Here is a 22,353-nt window from a genome sequence, read left to right on the forward strand (position 1 = left end):
CCAGAAGCATACAGTCCCCCACATGACCCTATTTTGCTGAAATCCTAAAATCACTTTTAAGGCTGATGAAAAGAATGGAAAAGAGGAGTTGAGCACAGAAAAAAAAAAAAAAATGCTTCTCCATAATTACAGCAGGTAATAGCAAACTTTGTCTTCTGCTGATGATGTCTTTCCACAGTTTATTTTTTTTCTCAGCTGTGCTTTTCTTTCCCCAACCAAAGAAGCTGTAATTTTTACTGGCAGTGCAAGCTTGAGAAAGTCTTTCAGATTTTAAAGCAAGGTAGGAAGTTTTTATGTATATGTGTGTGTGCAAATATATGCTTGTGTATGTATGTATTTAAGGACCAATGGCTTTCACTTTGTGAACATTTCATGTCTATAGGCTTGTGTCAGAAAACTCATCTATTTTTCCATCAATTAGCTAGTAAAAGAGTACTTCTTCCTGTGCTCCTTGCCTTGCTTATATCCTTAGACCATGTCAGCTCTGGCAAAAATACTGCTTTTGTATTTAAAACAGGAACAAAATTGCGAAGCTATCAGTAGCTCAAAGCAGTCAAAATGTAAGTGTCCTTGCCCTCCTGACATTATTAAATGTGTAGTTACTTAAACCTCTTTAATCCATTACTAGCAAGATTGTCTGGTGGTTGGAAGAGGAAGCTGGGCTTTCATCCCTTTTCCGTCAGAGCTGTTCTGCACTTCTGCTCGGGAGGGAATGCATAAATGCCCAGTGTTAGGGCCTTTGGCTGTCTTCATTTTGTATGGCAATCATGGCATTTTGGGGAGCCATGTCCTCCCCACACACGTGCATGCACACCCCACCCTGCCTCCATCAGCTGTTCCTGGTTTCCTGATGTGGTTTCAGGGCTCCTTGTGCCTCTTCTAACAGTTCCTTTCCCTCTGCTCTAACCTTTATTTGTTTGTTTTCCTATTTGTTAGAATTGAGCCAAGATGGGTTTGTATGAACTCCTACAATGTTTTAGCAAGCATGAGCTGTGATAATTCAGAGCTGCCTTTCCAAAGGGAGAAGGGGCCATAACAGGTGACTGCAATGGGGCTGCCATACTTTTTCTCTGCTGCACGCCTTTGAGGTCTTTCCTCTAACTTTAAAACTCTGGGGGTGGTGTAAAAATCATAGAAACTATGCAGGTAAGAATTAGGCCTTGTAGTGAGGTGCCCGTGGAGGGAAGCTGGTGTGCTGGCTGGGATCTCCCTGGCCACCTGGGTTAGGGATGCCAGCCCCGGCTGCTCTTCTGAGCTGCAAATGCTTGTGGATGTGGAAGGAGGGGATGAAATGAGAGCTGGTGAGAGTGGAGCTGGAAATGTTCATCCCTGGTCTAAAGCTACACCTTGAGAAGCCTCGCTGCACCTGCAGGGCTCGTGGTGCAGAGAAAGGAGAGGTTGGGGAGGGGGAGCCCTAAGTTATAGCACCTTAATGCCTCTGCCATTTTCAGTGATAAACTGACTTACTGGGGATATAATGTGAATTAAAAGAGGGCTGTGACTGAAAGTTGGGGTGACCAACAGAAGAGAAGCATGGGGGACAGGTGAATACAGAGCTGAGAAAAATGCCAATACCCTGGATAAAACAACAACAACAAAAAATAATCTGGGGTGGCTCCTTCAAACTGGCTGCAGTGCTGCTGACTGCCACAGAGACTTCTGAACTTGAGTATTGCAGTTGTTTTATACTGTTTACCTCCTTCTCCCTGGCTGAATTTCCTAAAGAGAAATATTTCCCCAACCCTGCCTGAAATCTCTGAAGTGCTTTGTAACTGTTCCCTCTCCAGTCAGTGCTCTGCACAGCTGTTTTCCCGCACAGCATCGTACCTACATGCAGTATAGAAAATCACTCTAGATTATAAAGATAAAAAGCAAAACATATTTATCAGGCATTTCTCTACTTCAGCAAAGAGGGAATATGTGTTCCTTTGAAGTCTTATAACTGAAAACCATGCTGAGAGTTGATTAACGTAGAAAGTGAAATCCTCTATCTCTTCCTTTTCCTTCCAGTTTTGAACTCCAGCTACAGAACATGTGTGGTGGGTGGCTGACGATCCCATTACCATGTTCCTCTCCTTCAGTATAGCTGCTGAAAACTTTTTTTTTCCCTGGTATGAATTGTGAAAATCAATATTCCTGCTGATGGGGAGGAAGGAGTGGTGTGCAGGTTGATACCTAGGGATCTGCAATCTGTTAGGTGTGAGATTGCTTTCTCTCCACAATAGTTACAATCTTGGTCTTTATATACGGCCTACAAAATTTAGTTTTATATATGTAAGACATATGCTCTTACATTTTTATGATAAGTTTAAAAGGGACAGAAATGATCAAGGCTGATACCATGAATAGGAGATGCTCAGTCCCTAAAAATTGCTTGTATAAATAGTTTTCCAGAAGGTGACAGTCCTAATCCCTTACATCAAATTTTATTCATTCTTCTACCTCTGTAAAAGTAATTTCTTCAATAGTTTTGAAGCTTGGAAAGTGGTATCCTTCAGGCTACTCTGTACTTTAGAAATTTGTTCACCTCCTTCAAAATAGCAGTGACCAGCGAAGCTGAAATGGAAGAAGATAGTGATTAAAAACTGAATACGAATGTGTGGAACACAGGAAGAATCTCACGTTCAGAAGACACTAAAGAAAAAGAAATATTAATGCTGATATGGTCCTGAATCCCAGCTGGGCAGCCATAATTTTCTGCCATTATAGACACGGTAATTTTTAACTTAAAAATTTATTTCCTTATCAGTCCCACAAGTGATGCGTTGATGTCAGCTCAAAATTTAGGCTGCAGGAGCGAGGTAGAAGTGAATGGCAGCACCGCGGATCCTGCGAGCAGGACAGTGAATAGATATGCAAAGCATGTTTTTAACTGCTTGAAATCCAGGAACGCACTATACCTGACCACATCCTATTTCAAGGTCTGTCAGCTTTGAGGATTCAGCGAGCTACCAGTGTCTCTTTTTTGAACATGCCCATGAAAATAATTGTGAATGATTAATTTTAATTACTGCTGGCTCAGGGCAGATCCTTGGTTGTGCGGATGGGTTTTATTACAACATGTCTAAGAGTTGGTTGGGCTTGGAAACTCAAACTTCTGCAGCAATGAAGGGTGGGCTCGGGAAGGAGCATGACTGCAGGAGGCTCCTTTTCCATCTCCCGTCATCACTTAATGGTAGTGCAACACCCACAGCAGCTGCCTGTGGGGTATGTGTGTGCATTAGTGCAACAAGCACATGAATTTGGTGGGTGGGGGGAATGGCTGAAGGTGATGGCAACTGATGGCTGCTCCTGTTGCTTTATGGCCTCTCCTTCATTTCTGTGCTCTTCTAAACTGGAAATGAGCAGAGGACGAGTATGTCACACTACAAGGGCTGTGTTTGTTTTAGTTTTCAGATGCATTCCTTCTGCCTTACATGGCCACAATCGGGCAGTAGTATTTTAAGCTGTTAGCACTTAGAGCAGTTGTCCTCCAAAACGATCAAATTAGACTTGCTCATGCACCTCCTGTAAAGCCTAACCCATGGGCAGTGGGCTGTTATGTCTATTTCACTGACGGGCTCATCAGAGGCTGCCTTGCTGAAGTCGGTTTGGTATCTGTTTTCCCACAGTCGGTGTAGTGTCTCAAAGGCTCTTGGAGAAGGGATAGATTTGAGCCTCATCTCACCACTAGGAGCTGGATTCCTCATCACTGAACAGCTTTCCTCTCAGACATTAAACCTGAGTGTCTTCATTCCAGTTCAGAAGACTTATTTATTTGTAAGGTTGAAGCATCTATGTAGATATGCAGATACCCAGGAGACAAGAAGAGGTCTGTCAGACAAGTTGTTATCCTCCAAATCCGAAATCCACAGGTAAAATCTTGTGCTTGAGTTGTAGCTTTGCCACAGGCTTGCTTTTTTTTGACCTTGCTCAAATAATTTGAGTTTTGTTTTTGCTTTTCTATTAAAAACATGGGAGCCGGGCAGAGACTGAATTTGTTTGTTTATTCTTTTTCTTTTTATTTTCTTGTACAGTACTAAGAGGGGAAAAAAAACCTTTCAGCTGGGACTGTGTAGAATCAAAATAATTGCATGCAAAAATGTCATAAAAATCAAAAGCGTCCCCAGTTTCGAAGTGTTTGTTCATGGAAATATTTGTTCTCAGCCAGTGAAATTCAGTTTAGTATTATTAGACTTCATACCATATGAATGTGCAGTTCAGCAGCCCTGATTTATGTTCCTACAGAGTTTTAAGGAATATTCCTAGTCCAGAAGTGGCTTTCAGAAGTCTTTCCATAGCAGGCTTGTCATTTCTGGTTTGAGAGCAGAGCTCTGTAGACAGCTGAACTCCAGTCCCTGAGCTGTTTGTGTATTCCTTAAAACTCTTCCCATTTTGTTCTCCTTAGATATTTATACAGTCCTTACCAACTTTGATACTGTCCTTTTAGATGGCGACAAGCACTACGTTTCCCCAAGAAATTTTATGGTCGTGTTGGGAACGGAGCCCAGACTGCCTGCTCCCCAGCCTGATGTTTGGCTGTAAAATAACACCACCTTCATTAGCTAGGGGATGACTAAGCTGTCCTCGTAGTATTCTGCAATGGTAATTTTTCCTCCTCCCACTGATGATGGTCATGTTCACGGTACCCAACTGATTGCCGAAAGTTAGCAGACAGGGTAACATCTGAGACTCTTGTACCAGCCTGTGGAAATAGTTGAAGTCAACTTTTCTGGTGGTTAGCAGAGAGGGATTGTTTATCCTCTTCCTCTAGCTGTGCCTTCAGTTAAGAGATAAGATGCAGTGATTGTAGCAGTCTATAATAGCTGTCTATATAGGTTACTTTTTGCCAAGATAATAATCATCCAGGCCATCTTTTCATTAAATTAGTGCAAACAACAAACCTTATGAAAACTGCATCGGGACTTTAATGCAACTGATTTGTTATTTTGGGTACACCCTTTCTTCTTGCTTAATTTTTGACCAAAGCCTTTAAATTGGCAATTTGAGTTTGAGTAGCCTTTTTAATAGGCTATATGTTTTTTTATTATTATTTTTTGAGGGGAAACAACTAGAAAAACATGCTTTTAGCTTTTTTTCCTGTATTCTTCCTTTGTTTTATTTTCTTTTTCTCCCCATGTATAAAAAGTGAATAAAGTTGGGTGTTATTACCACAGTTGCTCTGGTCATAAGTGGTCAGCAGAAGTCTTACGTTAACTGACTTTTTAATCATAGAATCATAGAATATCTGGAATTGGAGGGGATCCATAAGGATCATCAAGTCCAACTCCTGGCACTGCGCAGGTCTACCCAGAAGTTTAGACCATATGACTACGTGCACAGTTCCATCTCTTCTTGAATTCAGACAGGCTTGGTGAAGTGACTACTTCACTGGGGAGCCTGTTCCAGTGCGCAACCACCCTCTCGGTGAAGAACCTCCTCCTGAGGTCGAGCCTAAACTTCCCCTGCCACAGCTTAATCCCATTCCCACGGGTCCTATCACTAGTGTTTATGGAGAAAAGGTCTCCTGCCTCTCCACTCCCCCTCACGAAGAAGTTGTAGAACGTGATGAGGTCCCCAATCAGCCTCCTCTTCTCTAGGCTGAACAGGCCCACTAGTGACCATCCGCCAGCCTGATGTGGCCCCATTTACCACAACCCTTTGAGCCCTGCCCATCAGCCAATTGCTCACCATCATATGATGTCCAGCATACAACTAGACAAAAACATTTGTCCAGAAGGATCCTATGGGAAACCGTGTCATGCTTGCATATCTCAGCCAAGGATAGAAGGGTTTTAAAGAAAATGTCAGCAAAGTAGGGCACTACCCATCCAAAAACTTTTTCCCAAGATTGAAACTTCTTTCCCCTTCACCACAATTATGTCTCTTGGAGCTATGTACTGGCCTCCTTCCTCATTTAAGGAAATGAGGAAGTGAAAAGGAGCTGGAGGATCCAGCTTAGCACTAAAATAGAAGTGCATGGCTTCCAGCTAGCTGCATGCCAGTGTCACAGCTGTGCCCTGGAAATGGTGGTATGCTGCATAAATAGGTACAGGACAGCTTGAGTCTGCAACTTGGCATGTGGGTATGGCTGCAAAGACTTTCAGGTTGTAGTGCTGTTAGTTTTCTTCTAGGCCAAGTTCTCAGGTCATTCTCACAACCTCTTAACCCTGTGCTGGTTAGCAGGAGGGGCAACATCACTGTTGCTGGCAGCTGGTCCTTCCTAGGTCTGCCAGTCATCCTCTTGGTCTTCCAAAACCATTTCCGAATTGACACTTCAATTAACAAATAGTCACCCGTTTTTTGGGGAAAACCTTGAATGACCCTCTGAAGAGGATTACATTTTTTTTAAGGCTATTTTGAATAAATGGTCTCCATTGTTGATCTTAGTGCAGCTATGTTGTTGCTCTTGTTTGCAGACTAAGCACTGGGGATTTGTGTGCGTGTGCGCATGCAACAGTCTGTCTTCGGCTGCTTTCTGTAAAGGCAATGCTAAATGTAGTGAGAAAAAGCTGGAGGAAAAAAGGCAACCAACAAACCCCTGAAACTCACAAAAGAAATAGTGAATCTATTATTTTTCGCAAGTCTCATGATTTCTGATTGGTTTTGTTGTCTTTTGCTGCTTCAAATTACTCCTCTTTTTCCTGTTGTTGGAGGATTTTGCAAGCTACCAGGTTCCTATCAAGGTGCTACATTCACATTAATAGGAAAATTATGCATTTTCGTACAGTTCCCTTCCATTTCTTTCTTCTGCCGTTTTCTTTTAATTAATCTGCAACAGAGTCCAGCTACAACAGATAATTCACTGCTTGTCAGGTTAGGTGAAGGTAGCTCGGTGCACAAGGCACTTTAACGATGGGGAAAATCTTCTTCGCTAATTGGATTGCAGTACATGTGTTACTGCCCACTCTAACTCAACAGAATCTCTTTAATCTGATTGCCTCGCTGTTTTTTTACACTTTAGAATTTGTGACATTCAACCTTCTCGTGAGAAATAAATATTATTTAATTATCACAGGCTCACAGAATCGCTGAGGTTGGAAGGCACCTCTGGAGATCGTGCAGACCGACCCCTGCTCGGAGCTGGCTGCCCTCAGCACTCCATGTTGCCTGATGCTTGGACTGTATAGTTAGGAAAATCCAGAATTCAGCATTCTTGATGGGGAGAGCACTGCTGAAGGTTAAGAAAACAACACACCTAAGTTATTTAATATGTTGAAATTCTGTTGTGTACACACTCATCCTCCTGCTGAGTTTAATGGAAATGTGTGTGTATTCCTCTGACCTAGGACACCATTTAGTCACTGTCTTTGCGTTCTTATAAATGTAAAGTGTCTTGATTGTAATAGAACTATTTATTTTGCCTCTTTTTTTTTTTTCCCTTTCATCACTGATTCCCTTTTCTACCCTGAAGAGAATTAAATTTCCTACCTGTGAACTCAACTGCTGTTGCAGCAAGTTGAAAGACAGGATGCTAAATGCGTTTGTTGGTACTTATTGAGAATGTCTACATTGTAGTCACAGAAGTAATTGCAGTTTCATGCAAATATACTCAATCTAGCTTGGTATATGCAAATACACCAAATCAGCTAGTTCAAGCACCAATAATGATCTAGCCACACTCTGATGGGGTTTGTAATAAGCTAGCGTACCCTGCTGCTGCTCAGGCTAATTTACGGTGCTTGTATATACATTGCAACCATATGACCATGCCCTTTACTGCTGCATGATGTGCTTGTGGGTGGTTTTTTTAATTATTTATCATTTTTTCCTAGGAAAAAGTCTTTCTCGCACTTTGCATTTCAAAAGCCCTTTCTTTGAGGAACTTGCTGTTGGATCAGATAGGACTAAGGTTAAGTGGTGACCACATTTTCTCAGGAACATAGATGCTGCTGGCATGGATCTCATCACTGTCCCAGTGCAGGCGTTCTTTGGCAGAAAACATCTTTCAAGAGAGCAGTGTCCTTTATTTTTATCTGATTTTGCTTAAGTCGAAAGCTCGTATACTGTGGGAAGTCTGGGAATTCATAGCCACTTTTTTTTTTGAGTCATAACCACAGCAATGCAGTGGTGTTGTGTGAAGGAAATGAGAAAAATGGATAACCAGATCGGAATGATCCAGGAATTTAACTCCATGGGAATGCTGACTTGGACTGGAGGTGATGTTTGGTTTTACACATACAGCACAAGAATGTGCTTTGAGCGGCCCAATAGCCGTGTGCTGGGGAAGTGGTTTCTGTATGCCTTAGTAAAGAAAATGCCACAAGAAGCATGGCAGTTCATGGTTCTTAAAAACTGCTTAGTGTGCAGGACTTGACAACTTTGAAGAATTATATACTTCTTTTTATACCACACGACCCACTTTACATGCAAGGACTTGCATCCACGGTTCCAATTAACGTTACTCTTGTAAGTAAATGTCCAGCGTTACCTCTTTTGTCTTGTGCAAAAATCCCAGCTCACATGTGGTGAATTGTTTTGGCAGTGGCCTTTCCATTACCAGTGGGGGAGGATCGTGAAAAGCTACTGTCTAGACCTACTTGCAGAACTATTATGGCGAAAAGAATAATCTTACAGGAGAAGTTCCTATTTCCAGGACCTATTTGTACATTCTGACTCCTCTCCGTATAATAGGATTACACATTTCTTATCACAACTGCAAACTGGATGTGTGCCAGCCATAAACTGTGCACAGTGTAACAATATGATTGCAGGCAATCTTTTTCCCTGCCTTCCTCTTTCTCTCCATTCCTTCTTATTCTAGGTTAAGGGGAAAAAAAAATATATTAGTGTGGGATGAATCATAGAGCATCGCTTAAAACATTACTATAGCCTGGCATATAGAAGCAAAACCACTTGACCAATGGGAACTAATTACAGACAAGAAGTGTGCCTTAGGAGAAAAAGATATTGATGTTTGAAGTGTTTCTTTAATGCATATGTTTGAATTTGGGGGTAGAATTAAGATTCTGTTGCTTTGAGGGAATCTTCATCTATTCATATGGTAAATGTGGGATTGATGCCTATAGCTGAATGATTATGGACAGACACACATTGCATTGCTGTTTTATTTAACATATGAGTTTGATTTACATAGCACTATTGCAGTAATTCTGTCTGCAGTGTGCTGGACTGCAATATATTAAACAGGTAAAATAATTTTGGTCTGAGGTAACTTAAAGCTAAATAAATGCTGGAGAGGGAGATCTGAGCATGTGCTGGTTATCTTTAAATAGGTTAAATAAAGGAGAAAAAAAAAACACCAACACCCCCACCCTCAAAAACAGACCAACAAACAAATGTAATATACATGATCACAAGTGGAATTCTTTTATGGTCTTACGGTTAAATGTTTATCTAGCTATCTGCAGGGAAATGTGTATTTTCTTGGAGTCTGGCCAGGTGTCAGTGGTGTTTGGCAAGGAGAAGGCAACCCAGATTGCCCTCCCTCAGCATCCATACCAAGCGCATTCGCTACAGCTATTTCGGGATTTTTAAACTTCAGTCTGGGAAAGTGCAATACGTCTGCTGGGATGAGCTGCAAGCAGTCGTTGCGGCGGCTCAGCCTCTGTTGAACATGGGCTGAATTGTGAACAAACGTGGCAACGTCAGTGGCATTTGGAATCTGCTCTATGTCTCGGCTGCAAAAATAAGAATGTCTGTGTCACTTCTGAAATACCTTCTCGCAGTGTAGAGGTGAGGCAGTCATCTTTTTCTTGCTGTTTGGATTAGCTCACAAACTACAGGTGGAAGAAGAATAGTTTTAAGTGGGTTTGTTCCTCAGTTCCAGTTTTGGAAAGACAAAGCTTTGAAGATGATTGCTGGATTACCTCAGCTGTGAGATCTTGTTTGTCCTGGATCCCTCCTTCAATGCATCGTTGCCTCCCTGAAACAAATGTGAAGGTGAGAAATGCACGTGTGGGGCTGCTGCCTCGGCCTGCACGTGCTGCCCCACACTGTGCCTGCCGAATCCAGGAGCAGGCTGTGCTCTCTTTCCCCTTGCTCACAAAAGTCAGGGTAAAAATGGTCTATGCAGAGCAGTGCATTTGATGTCTTGCTAAAGAGAGCCTGCTTACTGAAATGGTTTTATATATATATATATATAAATAACATATATATGATCATTTTAAATTGAATTTTGCTGAACATTTGCAGGAGGGTCTAGAGGTTTAATCAGGGTAGAAATTCCTCCCCAGATACAGAAAGAGGCTCTGTTCTTGCATGGGAAAATCTCCAGCCCAAGCTATGGTCAGTGCAAGCGTCACTTCTCCAGCAGGCGTAGGTGGCTTGGCTGGAACGGCCGCTGCTGTGTTCTTGGCCCACGGGCTTTTATTAACTCAGTAGCAGAAAAAACTTGACAAATTGAGTTGTATTAGTCACAGTTTTGAGGACGGGTTCTGGGAAGGGTGGGGACAGAGGCTAAGGCAACATAAACAAGATTCTTTAACTGGGTGTGATGGGGAGGTATTAAGACTCCCAAGTCCCATTCTCTCCCCCTGATCATTAACTATATTGTGTTATGAGTGAGCTATTTGAAGTAATTCGCATGCCATTGAAATTCTAGTCACACATACATAAGGTTTCTCTAAACTTTTAATGTACTAGGCTCCAATTACATGTGGTGTGTTGGGCTCTGCACACTAAATATGGTTATTTCAGTAATTGGTTCTAAAGGTATAGGTGTGAGATGGATTGATATATTTAGTCCGTAAATTGTATGCAGAAATTGGCAAAAGTCATCTGCATTTATTTCAGTATTCAAACACAGTTTCATTCATTTATTTCTTAAGTCATGGGAAATGAGTGTTTAAAAAAATCCCACCACCAACAGAAGATGGGGCAAAACTATACTGGGAATTTAATGTACAAGTGAGGAAATTAAAAGTTCCTGCAATAAATGCAACTCTGTCATATTACAGGTATACTGCAACATAAATTTCTCAGCCACTACAACAATATTGAATTCTGCGTATGTGCAGGATGGCTGACATAGAGTGGTTATGAGAATTACAGCCTTGTTTTTCCTAGCTAGTTCATTTAAATTCTCAGCCTTAATGTTCTGTTAACCTTCCATTTTCTTGCTAATCTGCTTTAGGAAAATAAACAAAGTACAAACCCTAAGTATCTTGCAACTCAAAGTGATGTATACCTGGAGGGAGAGAGATAACATTAGATTATAGCATTTTTTTTGTGGCTTTGTCAGTGTCGAATCCTTGACCACTGATGTTAATGTTAAAACATTCCTTGTCTTTGTGGAAGCAATCGATGGAGCCTTTGCATCTCGTCTCCACAAGACTGGGAAAATGAGGCAGAAGGCAGCTGCTCATCTGCAGAGTCTTTAAAACCTTTTTCTGTGTCCTGCACAGGTGAGCTCAGCCTTTGGGGACACCGGAGGTGAGGAGGGAGTAGGAGAACCCATATGCATGGGGAAAAGTGGATCCATTGTAACTCTTGAGAGGCAGGATCCATGGAGGGACCACACTGTCCCACCAGCTTTTCAGGTGCTTTCCAAGTCTGCATCCTCTCTGTCAATGTATTCCCCTCTTATTAACTGAACAAGTGCTGGGGTTGCTATTCTTCAGTGCAGTGCCCATGGAGATGTGTCGTGCAGCATATTCATAGCATGGTATTGGCTCAAAGCAAGACATTAAGACTTCTGATGCCCCCTTCCTTGTTTCCCAGAGCTACCGTGAAGTATACTGCTCTGAATACTGCTGCAGGAAATTTGGTGCATCTTTTCCAGGCATGTAGCTGGAATTAACACTTCAGTGAGTTGTACAATTTCCCACTTGCATAAAAAAAAAAAAAAATGCACACAAAATTGATGACGTTTGGAGTCACTTCTGAATGCTGGTCAGCCTTTGTGTGGCATCAAGCTGTATGTGATGCTGGGAGAGCTGAGAGCTAAGAAAGTTGTAGAAGCAGCCACTACAAACTTGGAGACCACTGGGAGATTGGAAATTGATTTAGCAAAATAAATCTTTGTTAGATTTCATATGCAATGAAATACCGGTCCCTTTTCTAAATCTCTTGTGGTTAAACACTTCTATCATGTCCTCACCACCTGCTGGAAATCCAGCACAAAAAAACAAGAATAACCAAATCTTAAGTTGTAGCAGCTGAACCTGCTTCAAAAAAATAGCAAAAGCTATTGTTTACGATAAGTGTTATCTGATTGCTGGCAGAACCTGTATTTATTGCTTTTGTGTATTACAGTCTCCTGTAATTTGGACAGCTAAAAATTGTATTCCTTTTTCCATTGTACAGAGAGATTTGTAAGTAGACAGACATCCGTAATTACACTTAGTGGGATTGGAAAGCGTATAAAACAAAATAAAATTGCTTCGTTTTAATCTGAAGTAATGTCACGTCAAACTTTCCACTTCCTTACATATCTTGGAGCAAATATATTTTTCCTCATTCTTTGTGTAACATTGGAGGACATTTAGGGACTATCACTGAGGTATGCTGTGCAGACTGTTCTCATGTACTTGATGTTTTGAAATGTTTGCACTGAAAGTCAAACACGGGGTGCTTATTGTACAGGTGATCATGAAGGAAAGCTATGAAGTGCAGTCTGACAAGTGTCAATGAATATCTGGAGTGAATCTTTCATTTCGGTCCAGTAATTGGGTATTTCTTCCTCTCTGTTTTAAAAGTAATAATAAAACAGCCAACTGCAAATGGATCTTTCATTTCTTGTTTATTTTCCATGTCCCGCCACTCCTCTTTAGAGCTCATTCTTTTTCATTCCACATGTGGAAAAAGAACAGCAACACAACAAATGTCTCTAAAACCCCAAATGGCCACTGTAAAGTTGCAACTTGGATATATTCCTCTGCATATTTTGGGTGCTCTTGGCTTCACGTCTTTATTTATTCACAGTTCATAACACACTAACCTTTTCTCTGGAGGTAGAGGGATATGCATATATTATTACACCTTTTGTTTTTGTCAAATAATATCACACTGCACTTTCAGAGCATTTGACAACCCCATCTTCCTAGCAGTCCCAAGAGTTAAGAACAGGCAAGTGTGATCCACCACAAACAGGCTTTAATTTGATATTAAGTGAACCTCACTGCTCTTCTCTTCTGACTTTGTGCCAACGCTGGGAGACCACGACCTTTCTTTTGGCTGCCTCAGTTGTCCATGTCTGTAAGTTGTCTGTTTGTACCATCTAGACATGCTGAAGTGAAACCACGAAAACTTGATGTTACTCAGTGAGGACTGTCTGAAAAAAAAAATAAGTTTTAGGAACATGGTTCAGTGGGTGGCATTGGTGGTAGGGGACCAGATGATCTTGGAGGTCTTTTCCAACCTTTATGATTCTATGAAATCTACTCAGTAGTTACTCATGAAAAGAGGGGATTCCTCCATTATTTTTATCTGTCAAAGCTGTACCTGTACTGGGGAGGTCAGGATATGTATGTTTGGCTAGGTGGGACCTAGCCTTGGTTTGGGAGCTTGGTGGACAGTCCTGAGGGCAGCACCTTTGCACTCTGCAAAAGCAGGGGAGGGAAGGGGAGGATCAGTTTTGAAAAGTACATTTTAGGAGCATGCCAAAAGCACTTCTCCACTTTTGAATCAAAACACTTTTGATTCAAAAGCAGCAGAGGGTAGACCCTGGGAAAGTAAATTTTCCTCCTCAGACTTTTGTGACCCAAATTCCTTTTAGCACAGCATACTTCATCACACTATAAGCTTTGGACCGTTGTGATTGCTTCTCTTTAAGAGTGAGATTTTTATGGAATTTAATCTGAGCATTCAGTGTTGTAGAGAATATATGTATGTCACAATCTGAATATCAGATCTGTGAAGTGTCTTTTTTTCTAGTAATCATTCCTCGAACCCACGCTTGTAGTAACACAAATTGTGTTGGATAGAATCGTGATGCTGGGCCAAACAAAATGCTCAAAAGGGGCAGGTTAACTGGGACTCTTACTACCAGCCTACTTAGGTCCTTTGAACTTGCAACTCCTTCTCTTCCAGCTAAAACTAATGGTCTAGGATAGATGTGTGGTACAATGATGGTAACTGCTCTCAACTGGAGGGAATTCACTTCACAGATGCTTATGCAGCTTGTCATGCCATAAAAAGTGATTGTATTTTGTGGATAGGATTTAAAAAAAAGACTGACTTCTCAGGTACGTGACAGGTAAGTCAAGAAATGTAAGATCACAAGGCACCACGTAGATCCAGTTCTCTGCAAGGGCAGGCAGCTGTCTGACAGATGCAGTCCAAAGATACCATAAATGCCTGCTCTGTATCCCTCACTCCATACCATGAGCTGCTCAATGTATATGCTCTGGGAGAACATAAAGGCTAAAAGCTGAAGTACAGCACTTGTAAGGAAAGAGAAGGAGCCATCGTGGGCACTGCTGGGTCTTAAGGTTCCTGTAACAGCCAGGAGCTGATCAGATGTCCCCTGGTAGACCTGAGATGGACCTTCTGTATGCTTTATTATTATTATTTATTGGTTGTCCTGTAGAGAGCTGAAGAGCAGGCTGCTACTTTGGCTCTTCTCCTTCATTTTCAGTATTAAGGAAAGATACGTGTGTTTTTTTGTTTGTTTGTTGTTGGTTTGTTTGTTGTTGGTTGTTTTTTTGTTTTGTTTTGTTTTTTATTTTCCCAGTTGAAATTAGGATCCTTGCATGATTTCTATGGTATCTCTGCTTTGAAAGGCTAGATTGGAAAAGTCATTAAAAAACCTATGTGAAGTCACACTGGCTAAAAAAGCTCTTCCACTGTTGGTGTGCTGCAGGTCTTCTGCATCTGTGTTTCTCTTTCTGGTCTGTGTACCTGACCTGCAGGGCTCATTCGGTTTTGAGTGTATCACCATGCAGGCATGGTCACCACTGGCAGCTCTGTCAGCCTGTACCAGTAATTTCAGGAATAAACATTTGAAACGCAGATATAGATGTAAAGCCCTGTGAAAGAGACTTTAATTTCCTCTTTATGAAAACATGTCATCATTCCCGTTTCACTGATAAGGGAATGTGTCTGTAGGAAACAAAACCATCTATTTGATTGTGCTACTGTTGGGAGTGCTGTTTGGAAATGTTGGCCATTTGTGACATGTTTTGGAGATCAAAGGATCTGAAATGCAAACTGCTGTCAGCAACTCCAGAACGCTTTTCTGTGTTGCACAATCCAGTTGGCTCAGACTGAGCCATGTCTCTCCACTGAGACTGCTGTCAAGCTGGTGGGTGATGCACGGGCTGCACTCAGGGGCTGGTGAGCAGTCACTGGAGGCCACATTTCATATCCGGACACCTGTAAAAATACACAGAAATGGTCCTGGGATCTTAGGAGGCTTGTTTGACCACACCTTGAATAAGACTGCTGTTTTAATGCATTTCCATTAACATGTGTCCTACAATCGCAATCTTGAAGATGACAAGACAAAAGGCTCACCAACTATGTGGTTGCTACTATTAAAAGAATAATAATAAAACACTTTACTGCTGAGTTGCCTGAAATTTAGAAAACATGGGCATGTATAAACTACGGTGGCATTAGCCACGGGTTTGGTTTGTGTGGCATGCATAGACTTTCCTTACCAGCCATGTGGAGAGATTTAGGCTTCTTGGAATGAGATGCAAACAGCTAGCATACGTAACATGCAGCTGCCTTCCGCTGGTTGATAGAAAATTATAGCATTAAATATAGCATTAAATCTACTTTTCCTGTTTTCCCACTAGCTCAAAGTTCTGGGGATTCGCATCTATCCATTCCTAAACCCTATTTTAGGACCACCTCCCAAAGGCAGGCTCCCCGTTCCTCTGACCAAAAATTGGAACTGGCACACAATTTTCTTTTTTCCTATTGTTGAAAACATAGAAAAAGCTGGCAGATGGCTTGATGGGTAAGCACTCAGTTCATACACGTAGAAATTCAGGTAAAACTCAGAGGCAGCTGTGGAGTTTGGCAGTTCAGGGAAGTTCAGCGAAGTGACGCCTGTCAGGGTTGTATTCGTGTTGCAGCTGTAGGCTCCAGAGGCTCCTTCCTTATTGTTTGAAGCGCTCAAAAAACACCGCAAGTAACAGAGAAGTCATGGGAAAGATGGGCTGAGTGAGGTGCTGATGTGCCACATGAGGGCACATGGAGAGAAGCTCCCAGGGGTTCAAGTAAGGAGGGCCCCTAGCCTCGGCTGTGCCATGCTCCCGGGGCATGTTGCCAGGGTGCAGGATCAGCCCTTTGGATGTTTTTCATGATCTGTAGCAAAGTTTTCCCTAGGCCCGTCTGTTTTTCCCTTTTGTATGGGGCTCTGCTTCCTTGCCTGAGGAACAGTTGCAGACATCTATTTCCCTCATCCTTTCTGAGCCCTTTCCTAAGCTTCCTTCCCTCCACAAGTCTTTGATATATTCCCTTCCCTTCCTGATCTGAAGACTGGTAAGCACAGCAGGTGAGGAGTGTTAGTGCTGCATCTGCTGCTAATTGGGCTCACAGGCTCATTCAGATAGCTCTGGCAAGCGCCGTACCAAGTTAATCAGGAGCCGGCGCTTGTAGGAGAATGTTCATATTATGTAGGGTAAGCAGAGAGATTTGCATGCCAGCTTTGAAAACCGGAGCTTACCAAAATGAAGCTGGCTGTGGCTTTCAGCAATCGGCCTCCCTACGGCCCCGTGCCCCCAGGGGTCTCGGTGCTTCTTCTGTTGTGCACCCTGCAGCAGCCCGGGGGGCAGAGCTGCTGGTCCCAGCTTGGAGATGACAACTGGGAGTCTGGTATTCGGGGAGGTGGTCACACAGTGCCTTGTATTCAGCAGCAGTGCTGGCTTAAGCACATTCCTGGCTGGTTTATTCCTCCTTGTGCCCCGCCAGGAGAGAAGGAGCTGCGTGGTGCACGCAGGCCGAGCCTGTCTGGCACCACCAAGCCGCTTCCTCCACCTGCCTTCCCAGCCTTGCTCCAGCCCCTGTTCCACCACAGGCTTCCCCTGCTCTTATCCAATTGATTGTGGCTCCTTTAAGCTGTCCAGGGCAAAATTACCCCCTCTGCCCCCGAAAAAATACGACTAGAAACTTGCTTTTAACATCTTTCTGCTCAGCAGGGCAGTTTGCAGCGCAGCGCCTGTGGGCTGGCAGGGCCGCACAGGTGTGGAGGCCATGCATGGCAGGCAGGGGGAAGGCAAGAACTTCTTAGGCTGGGTTTGCTTTTGAAGCCAAGGTATCCACTAACTACAGCTTCAGTGTTTTTGCCTAAGGTCATGCAAGAACGCTTGGCAAGAGCAAAGAACTGAAGTGGGTCTCCCCAGATCCAGGTTACCACTCTAACCCCAGGACTGTTTTTCTTCCAGCACTTGAAAATGGTCTGGAGCTCCCGTGAGGTACTTTGTGAGAGCTTTTTAGGCAAAGATTTAGCTCTAAAAAAGCACGACTGTTTGCTTTGTAAGGGGAAGCTCTTGTTCCTGTTTCCTTTCTGATGTATCCCTTCTGTTCTTGGCTTGCTAGCTTGATGATATCACTCCCCATGCATTGGGCAAAAGCTGTTTTCCCTCTATTCAAAGAGCCAGGAGGAGCAGCTGCTGCACTGACTCTAATCTCTTGTTCTTCCCACACTCCCGTGGCATGCCAATGGGAGCTAGGACCAAGGAGGCGCGTGGAGAATGCAGATGAAAAAGTGAATTTGCTGTGTCATCCCTGAATCTCGCAAGCCAAGAAGTGGTTCGCTGGTGTTTATTCAGGAGGAATCCAGAGTTTCTGCAGCATATCCTGGAAATTGCTGATAACTGAGTATGGAGCACTCCCAGGCTTTTTGTCAACCACCTGCAGCAGAGCAGATGGAAGTCCTTGCTACATGGTGACTTCCCTGTGCCATGGTATCGGCAATGAGCTCTTGGTATGTTCTACCTTCTACCACATAGGATGCCCATATTGTAGGCAGCAATATGACAGCACTTTTTTGGTTGCCTGTACACACTGGAAAAGCTGCATCAGCAATTCATTTCCCATGCCTCCCTTACAGGCAGGTTCTTCAGTCAGGTCCTCTGACTCTCCCGCTTCTAGAGGACCATCTTCTGTGATTAGCTGCTGGACTGTGTGTATGGAGACACTTAAATGTGTCCCCTCTTTATACATCCTTTTCCAATGATGATATCTCGCTCGTTCTTTTTAAAAATAGAGTAATTGCTTCTGCTCTTTCTATAGCTCAGTCATGCAGGTACCTGGGTACATTATCCCATGCATACATCTAGTATTCACTCCAGCAGTCTTCCATAATAGACAATTAATTTGAGAATCTTTTTCCATGCTGTTCTTTCACCTTGAGTGCTGGGCGTACTGGATCTCTGCCACCTCATATTTCTTGGATAAAGTCACTGTGGCTTCTTGTCTTACAATGTCTGACTCTGAGCCAGTGCAACTTGTTGAAAAAAGCTGCTAAACACAGTATGCATTGCAGATTTGTTTGGAAAAGCAGAGTGGTTGTTGGAGAACAGTCTGTAAAACAAAGAGAAAGTCAAAAATCTTGATCTATCCAGAGAAATTTTAGGGGAAGGTATTTACCAAACAACACGATTAGTCAATGCCTTTGTCATAACCACTGCATTCTTCACTCTTTCATTGTATGAAGAGGGGATGATATAAATCATTTTTCTGGGATGCCTTATGTCCATCCCATTCAAATGTATGAAATTCCACTCCAGTGATGCTTTGGTTTCTAACCTTTAAAAGTTATGAGCTGTGACAGAGAAAATTATAAACTCCCATTTGTTTTGTGTGCTTGTGTGGGAAAATTCTGTCTCAATCCAAGCACCATGCAGCCTACAGTGCCTTAAACTGATTTATGGAGCCTTTTCCTTGATTTGCTTGCAGCTGGTATGTGTAAGTCCAAATTCAGTTAGCACACCTGCAGTAAATCAGCAATATAGAAATGTTTCCTAACTTGGGAGAAAATCCATTAGTGGTTGAATTAAACTCTTTAAAGACTCTTATTTCCTGAGTGTTAGACTACTATAAGTTTTATGTGTGATTTTAACACATTCTGAAGTGTTAGGCTAACTACAAAGAGCCACTGAGTATGTAGGTGACAGTTGTTAATGTATTTTAAGAACAGTGAGCTTCTAATAAAAAAAGGGCTCTGTCATGTAAATGTTGATGTATCAGCTCTAATGAGGGGTTATAAAGCAGGAAGAAGTTGGTGACTAGGTATATGTTGTTGGTTTGGTAGCCTAAGAGACTGTCTCTGCCTTTGTAATGCCATTTAGGTGGTAGTTTCAGGAGGGCAAAGGAAATGAGAAATGAGCCTGTATTTCTTAATAACTGTGCCTCTCCTTTATCTTCTCCTTCCCTTCTTCCCTTTGCAATCCAAGGGATGGGAGCCAGGACTGAGGGCTGCCCTAGCAGCCTCCCTCTATTTCCCCAGCCACAAGCAGTGAGGATGCTGCAGTCTGAATTACCAAGAGCCTGAGCATGTCTCAGCTCAGCAGAAGGGCTTGGAGCCCTGGTGGTGGAGGGGGCTGGCTTTAACACCAGTAAATCGGGCCAGGCACTTGGTGCCCCATTAGATCTGCCATCTAAGCTGCTCGTTTGAGCATTTCCATTGCACTGAGATGAGCCAGAGCTTAAACAATTCAAGCAGAGTAATTCTTTGGTAACCTGTGTAATTTTGCTGGCATGCTGTTGGCCATAGGGATGCTGCTTGCATGAACCAGTAGGCAGTGGCAAAATTTGGAGGCCTGTCTTACAGTTTTGTCTTCCTTCTGCTCCTATAATTCCCCCTCTCTCTCTCTCCTTCCCTCTTGCACCTCCCAAAATACATTTCAGCCGGCAGATCTGAGCGGTACAGAGAAGTAAACAAGTTGCATCACTACACTAAATTGGTTTCTCTCCCCTTTCCTCCTCAAAAGCACAGAAGGGAATAGAAAAGGAAGATTAGTTGTGTCAGAGCTCCATCCTGGTGCTGCTACCGTGCCATGTATTGCTCAGAGCCGAGCGTGTATACTTTGTCTGGGATAAATAACAGTGAAACTCTGTCTCAATTTTCTCTGCAGTTTCTCCCACTTGCATTCATTTTAAAATTTCATTTCTCACTCTCATTACTGTGAGGCCTGCCGTTCAGTGCCCAAGGGAGTCAGGTAAAACATTTTTATTTACTTTTGGTTTCATCTGGTTCTACTTTTAACTTCCTCTCTTCTTCGAGTTTTTGTGTTATGTTTTGTTCTGCAGTGACTTTACGGGGGGCGGGGAGGGACTGACATTTATACGGTGCGAGAAAATCCTTCAAACATAAATGTATCTCCTTCAGTGTTAGATTTCTGGCTAATTCTTTCCCTATAAGGTCATCTTGTTTTGCGCTCGCTGTTTCTGCCACTGGTTATATCCTTGACCATTTACACGGAGCGCAGAGCACTGGCAGTTAAGGAAATTTCTGAAATCTGGATTGGATTATTTAGAGTATTATTAGATAGTGGATTATGGATTATTAGGCAATTTATGAGCACTAGTCTAGCCACAATTTTGCAGTCCAAAGACCTTGGCAGCCCCAGTGATTTAAATACTTCCACCTTTTTTTCTGTGTATTCATTCTCCACGCAGCCAAAGCAGGCTGCCTTTTCAGTTGTGCTGATGCTGTAGTTTGAGGGGCATGCCATGAATCAGATTATCAAGTGATCTGGGCTAAAAATAATCCTTCAGCATAGGGAGGGAGGAGGAGGCTTCTTCTACCTGCCTCAGTTCACCGCTTTGCAGGATAACCCCCATGGATGGCTGCAGCAGCTCAACCCAAGGGACAACATGGTGATGTGCAAGGCTGGCAACAAGACACGAGAGGTTGGGGAGAGGTAGGAATTCTGTAAACAGACTTTCTGCCAGAAATTTTGGCTTTTAACTGGGCAGTTGGGATCCGATGCATCTTCTTGCAGTGTTTTTCAGGTGTTGTCACTATGCATTTCTACAGTGATTTCTGCTCTTGGCAGCTGCTGCACCGAGTGCCTGCGCTCCTTGGGTGATGTGTTAATGGAAGCCCACCTTTGCTAGCAGCTGCCATGGCTGTTAAGGCAGGGACACATCCTACTCAGCTGATCTGCAAATAGCTTGCAGAAGGGCAGAGCAATAATGTATTAAACCACAGCCACTAAATCTGCAAGAACATCTCTGTCAAAACACCCAAATATAAAAGGCAACGTAACATAAAAGGCAACGTAAGCTTCCTCTTCTGGAGTGTTACTCAAAAGGGACATCAGCTAATCGAGAATGTACACAGTGACTTCCAAATCAGTGCCTAAATTACTCCTGGGGTGAGGGCAGTGAGTAAGCATTTCCCTACCAGCACGGCAAATAAGTGAGGGCGAGTTTGCAGAAGCAGCTCAAGAGACCGAGATGCTCTCTGACTTTCCGTAAGGGGAGAACGATGGGCAAGCCTGGTGTGGGTCAGCAGACCACTAGGCTGTCTGAACGCTCTTAAAGGGCAAAGTTCAATCAGCTTTCGCTCCAAAGAGCATTATCAGTATATAACACTAATCCTATGTAACGGTACTTGAGCCTGACACAGGTACCGTGAAGTAGATTTTGTTGACAAGTTTAGCAAAGATATTAAGATGCTGTCAAAGTAGACAGGCCAAGTACTTCCTTAAATCATCCTGCTCTTCTGACCCATGGCGTTGTATCTTTGCCCCAGGCGGTTGCCAATAGTTAAAATCCGATGAACTCTGTAATATTAAAATTACCGCCTAGTTATTTTTGATCCTTTTTTTTTTTTTTTTTTTTTTTTAGTGGATCCTGATCTGCTTTTTAGTGTTTGGTTGTAGCATTTGTGGGTTTTGATTTGGGTTTTTGTTTTGCTGTATTTTTGGAGGTATATTTTTTGTTTGTTTTGTGTTTTTTTTTTTTTTTTTTGTTGTTGTTCATTTGTTTTGTTTTTTTTGGTGACCATTATCCCTTGAACTTGAAAGTGTTCTGCCTAGCCAGTCGAGTGCTTGTGTCCCTGTGCCATACTCAGTTGTAGGGGACGGTGCAGCGCGTATTCAAATAGGACGCGGCCAGATTGCAGCTCTTGCAGCCTCTGCAGTATCATTTTGTTTTAATTTTAAAGCACATGGTAGAGGCAGGAGGGATTTCATCTTAAAATATTCACAGATACTCCGATGCACAGTAGGGTTGCAGTGGAGATTTCCTTATCTTTCCCTTTTGAAGGGAAGAAATTGAAAGAATTCTGCGGGTCACTCAAATCCTCGCTTAGAAAACAGCGGATTTATTGTGGCTGGAGACATCCTGCTGATTGGGTTTCTGGGAAGGAGAATGCCCAAAGTTCCTATTCATGCATGACAGTCCTTTTTTTTTTTTCCCCTTTTTTTTCTTTCTTTTTTCTTCCTGCCCTTTATATTGCATTAACATGCTCTTGCCCCCCTACCCCTCCCCAGCTGAGCGTGTCTCTCC

At 42.8% G+C, this 22,353-nt stretch overlaps 1 protein-coding gene across 12 annotated transcripts in view; it reads left to right on the forward strand.

Moving 5' to 3' along the window:
* KLHL29 (kelch like family member 29) overlaps positions 1–22,353 on the forward strand; it is a 390,896-nt gene that overhangs the window by 77,172 nt on the left and 291,371 nt on the right. For 4 of the 12 annotated variants that reach the window (XM_035321012.1, XM_035321009.1, XM_035321014.1 and 1 more), the window contains exon 3: positions 6,998–9,882. The exons of 3 other annotated variants lie outside the window; for them this stretch is intronic. In XM_035321012.1, coding sequence (XP_035176903.1) covers positions 9,850–9,882 — 33 coding nt within the window. In that variant the 5' untranslated portion in view covers positions 6,998–9,849. Of the gene's footprint in view, positions 1–262; positions 281–6,997; positions 9,883–20,095; positions 20,760–22,353 lie in introns of those variants that run through there. 5 more of the 12 variants (XM_035321010.1, XM_035321015.1, XM_035321018.1 and 2 more) reach the window with 5 other exon arrangements.

The sequence above is a fragment of the Oxyura jamaicensis genome, chromosome 3 (assembly GCF_011077185.1).
Source record: "Oxyura jamaicensis isolate SHBP4307 breed ruddy duck chromosome 3, BPBGC_Ojam_1.0, whole genome shotgun sequence".
NCBI classification, from domain to species: Eukaryota; Metazoa; Chordata; class Aves; order Anseriformes; family Anatidae; genus Oxyura; species Oxyura jamaicensis.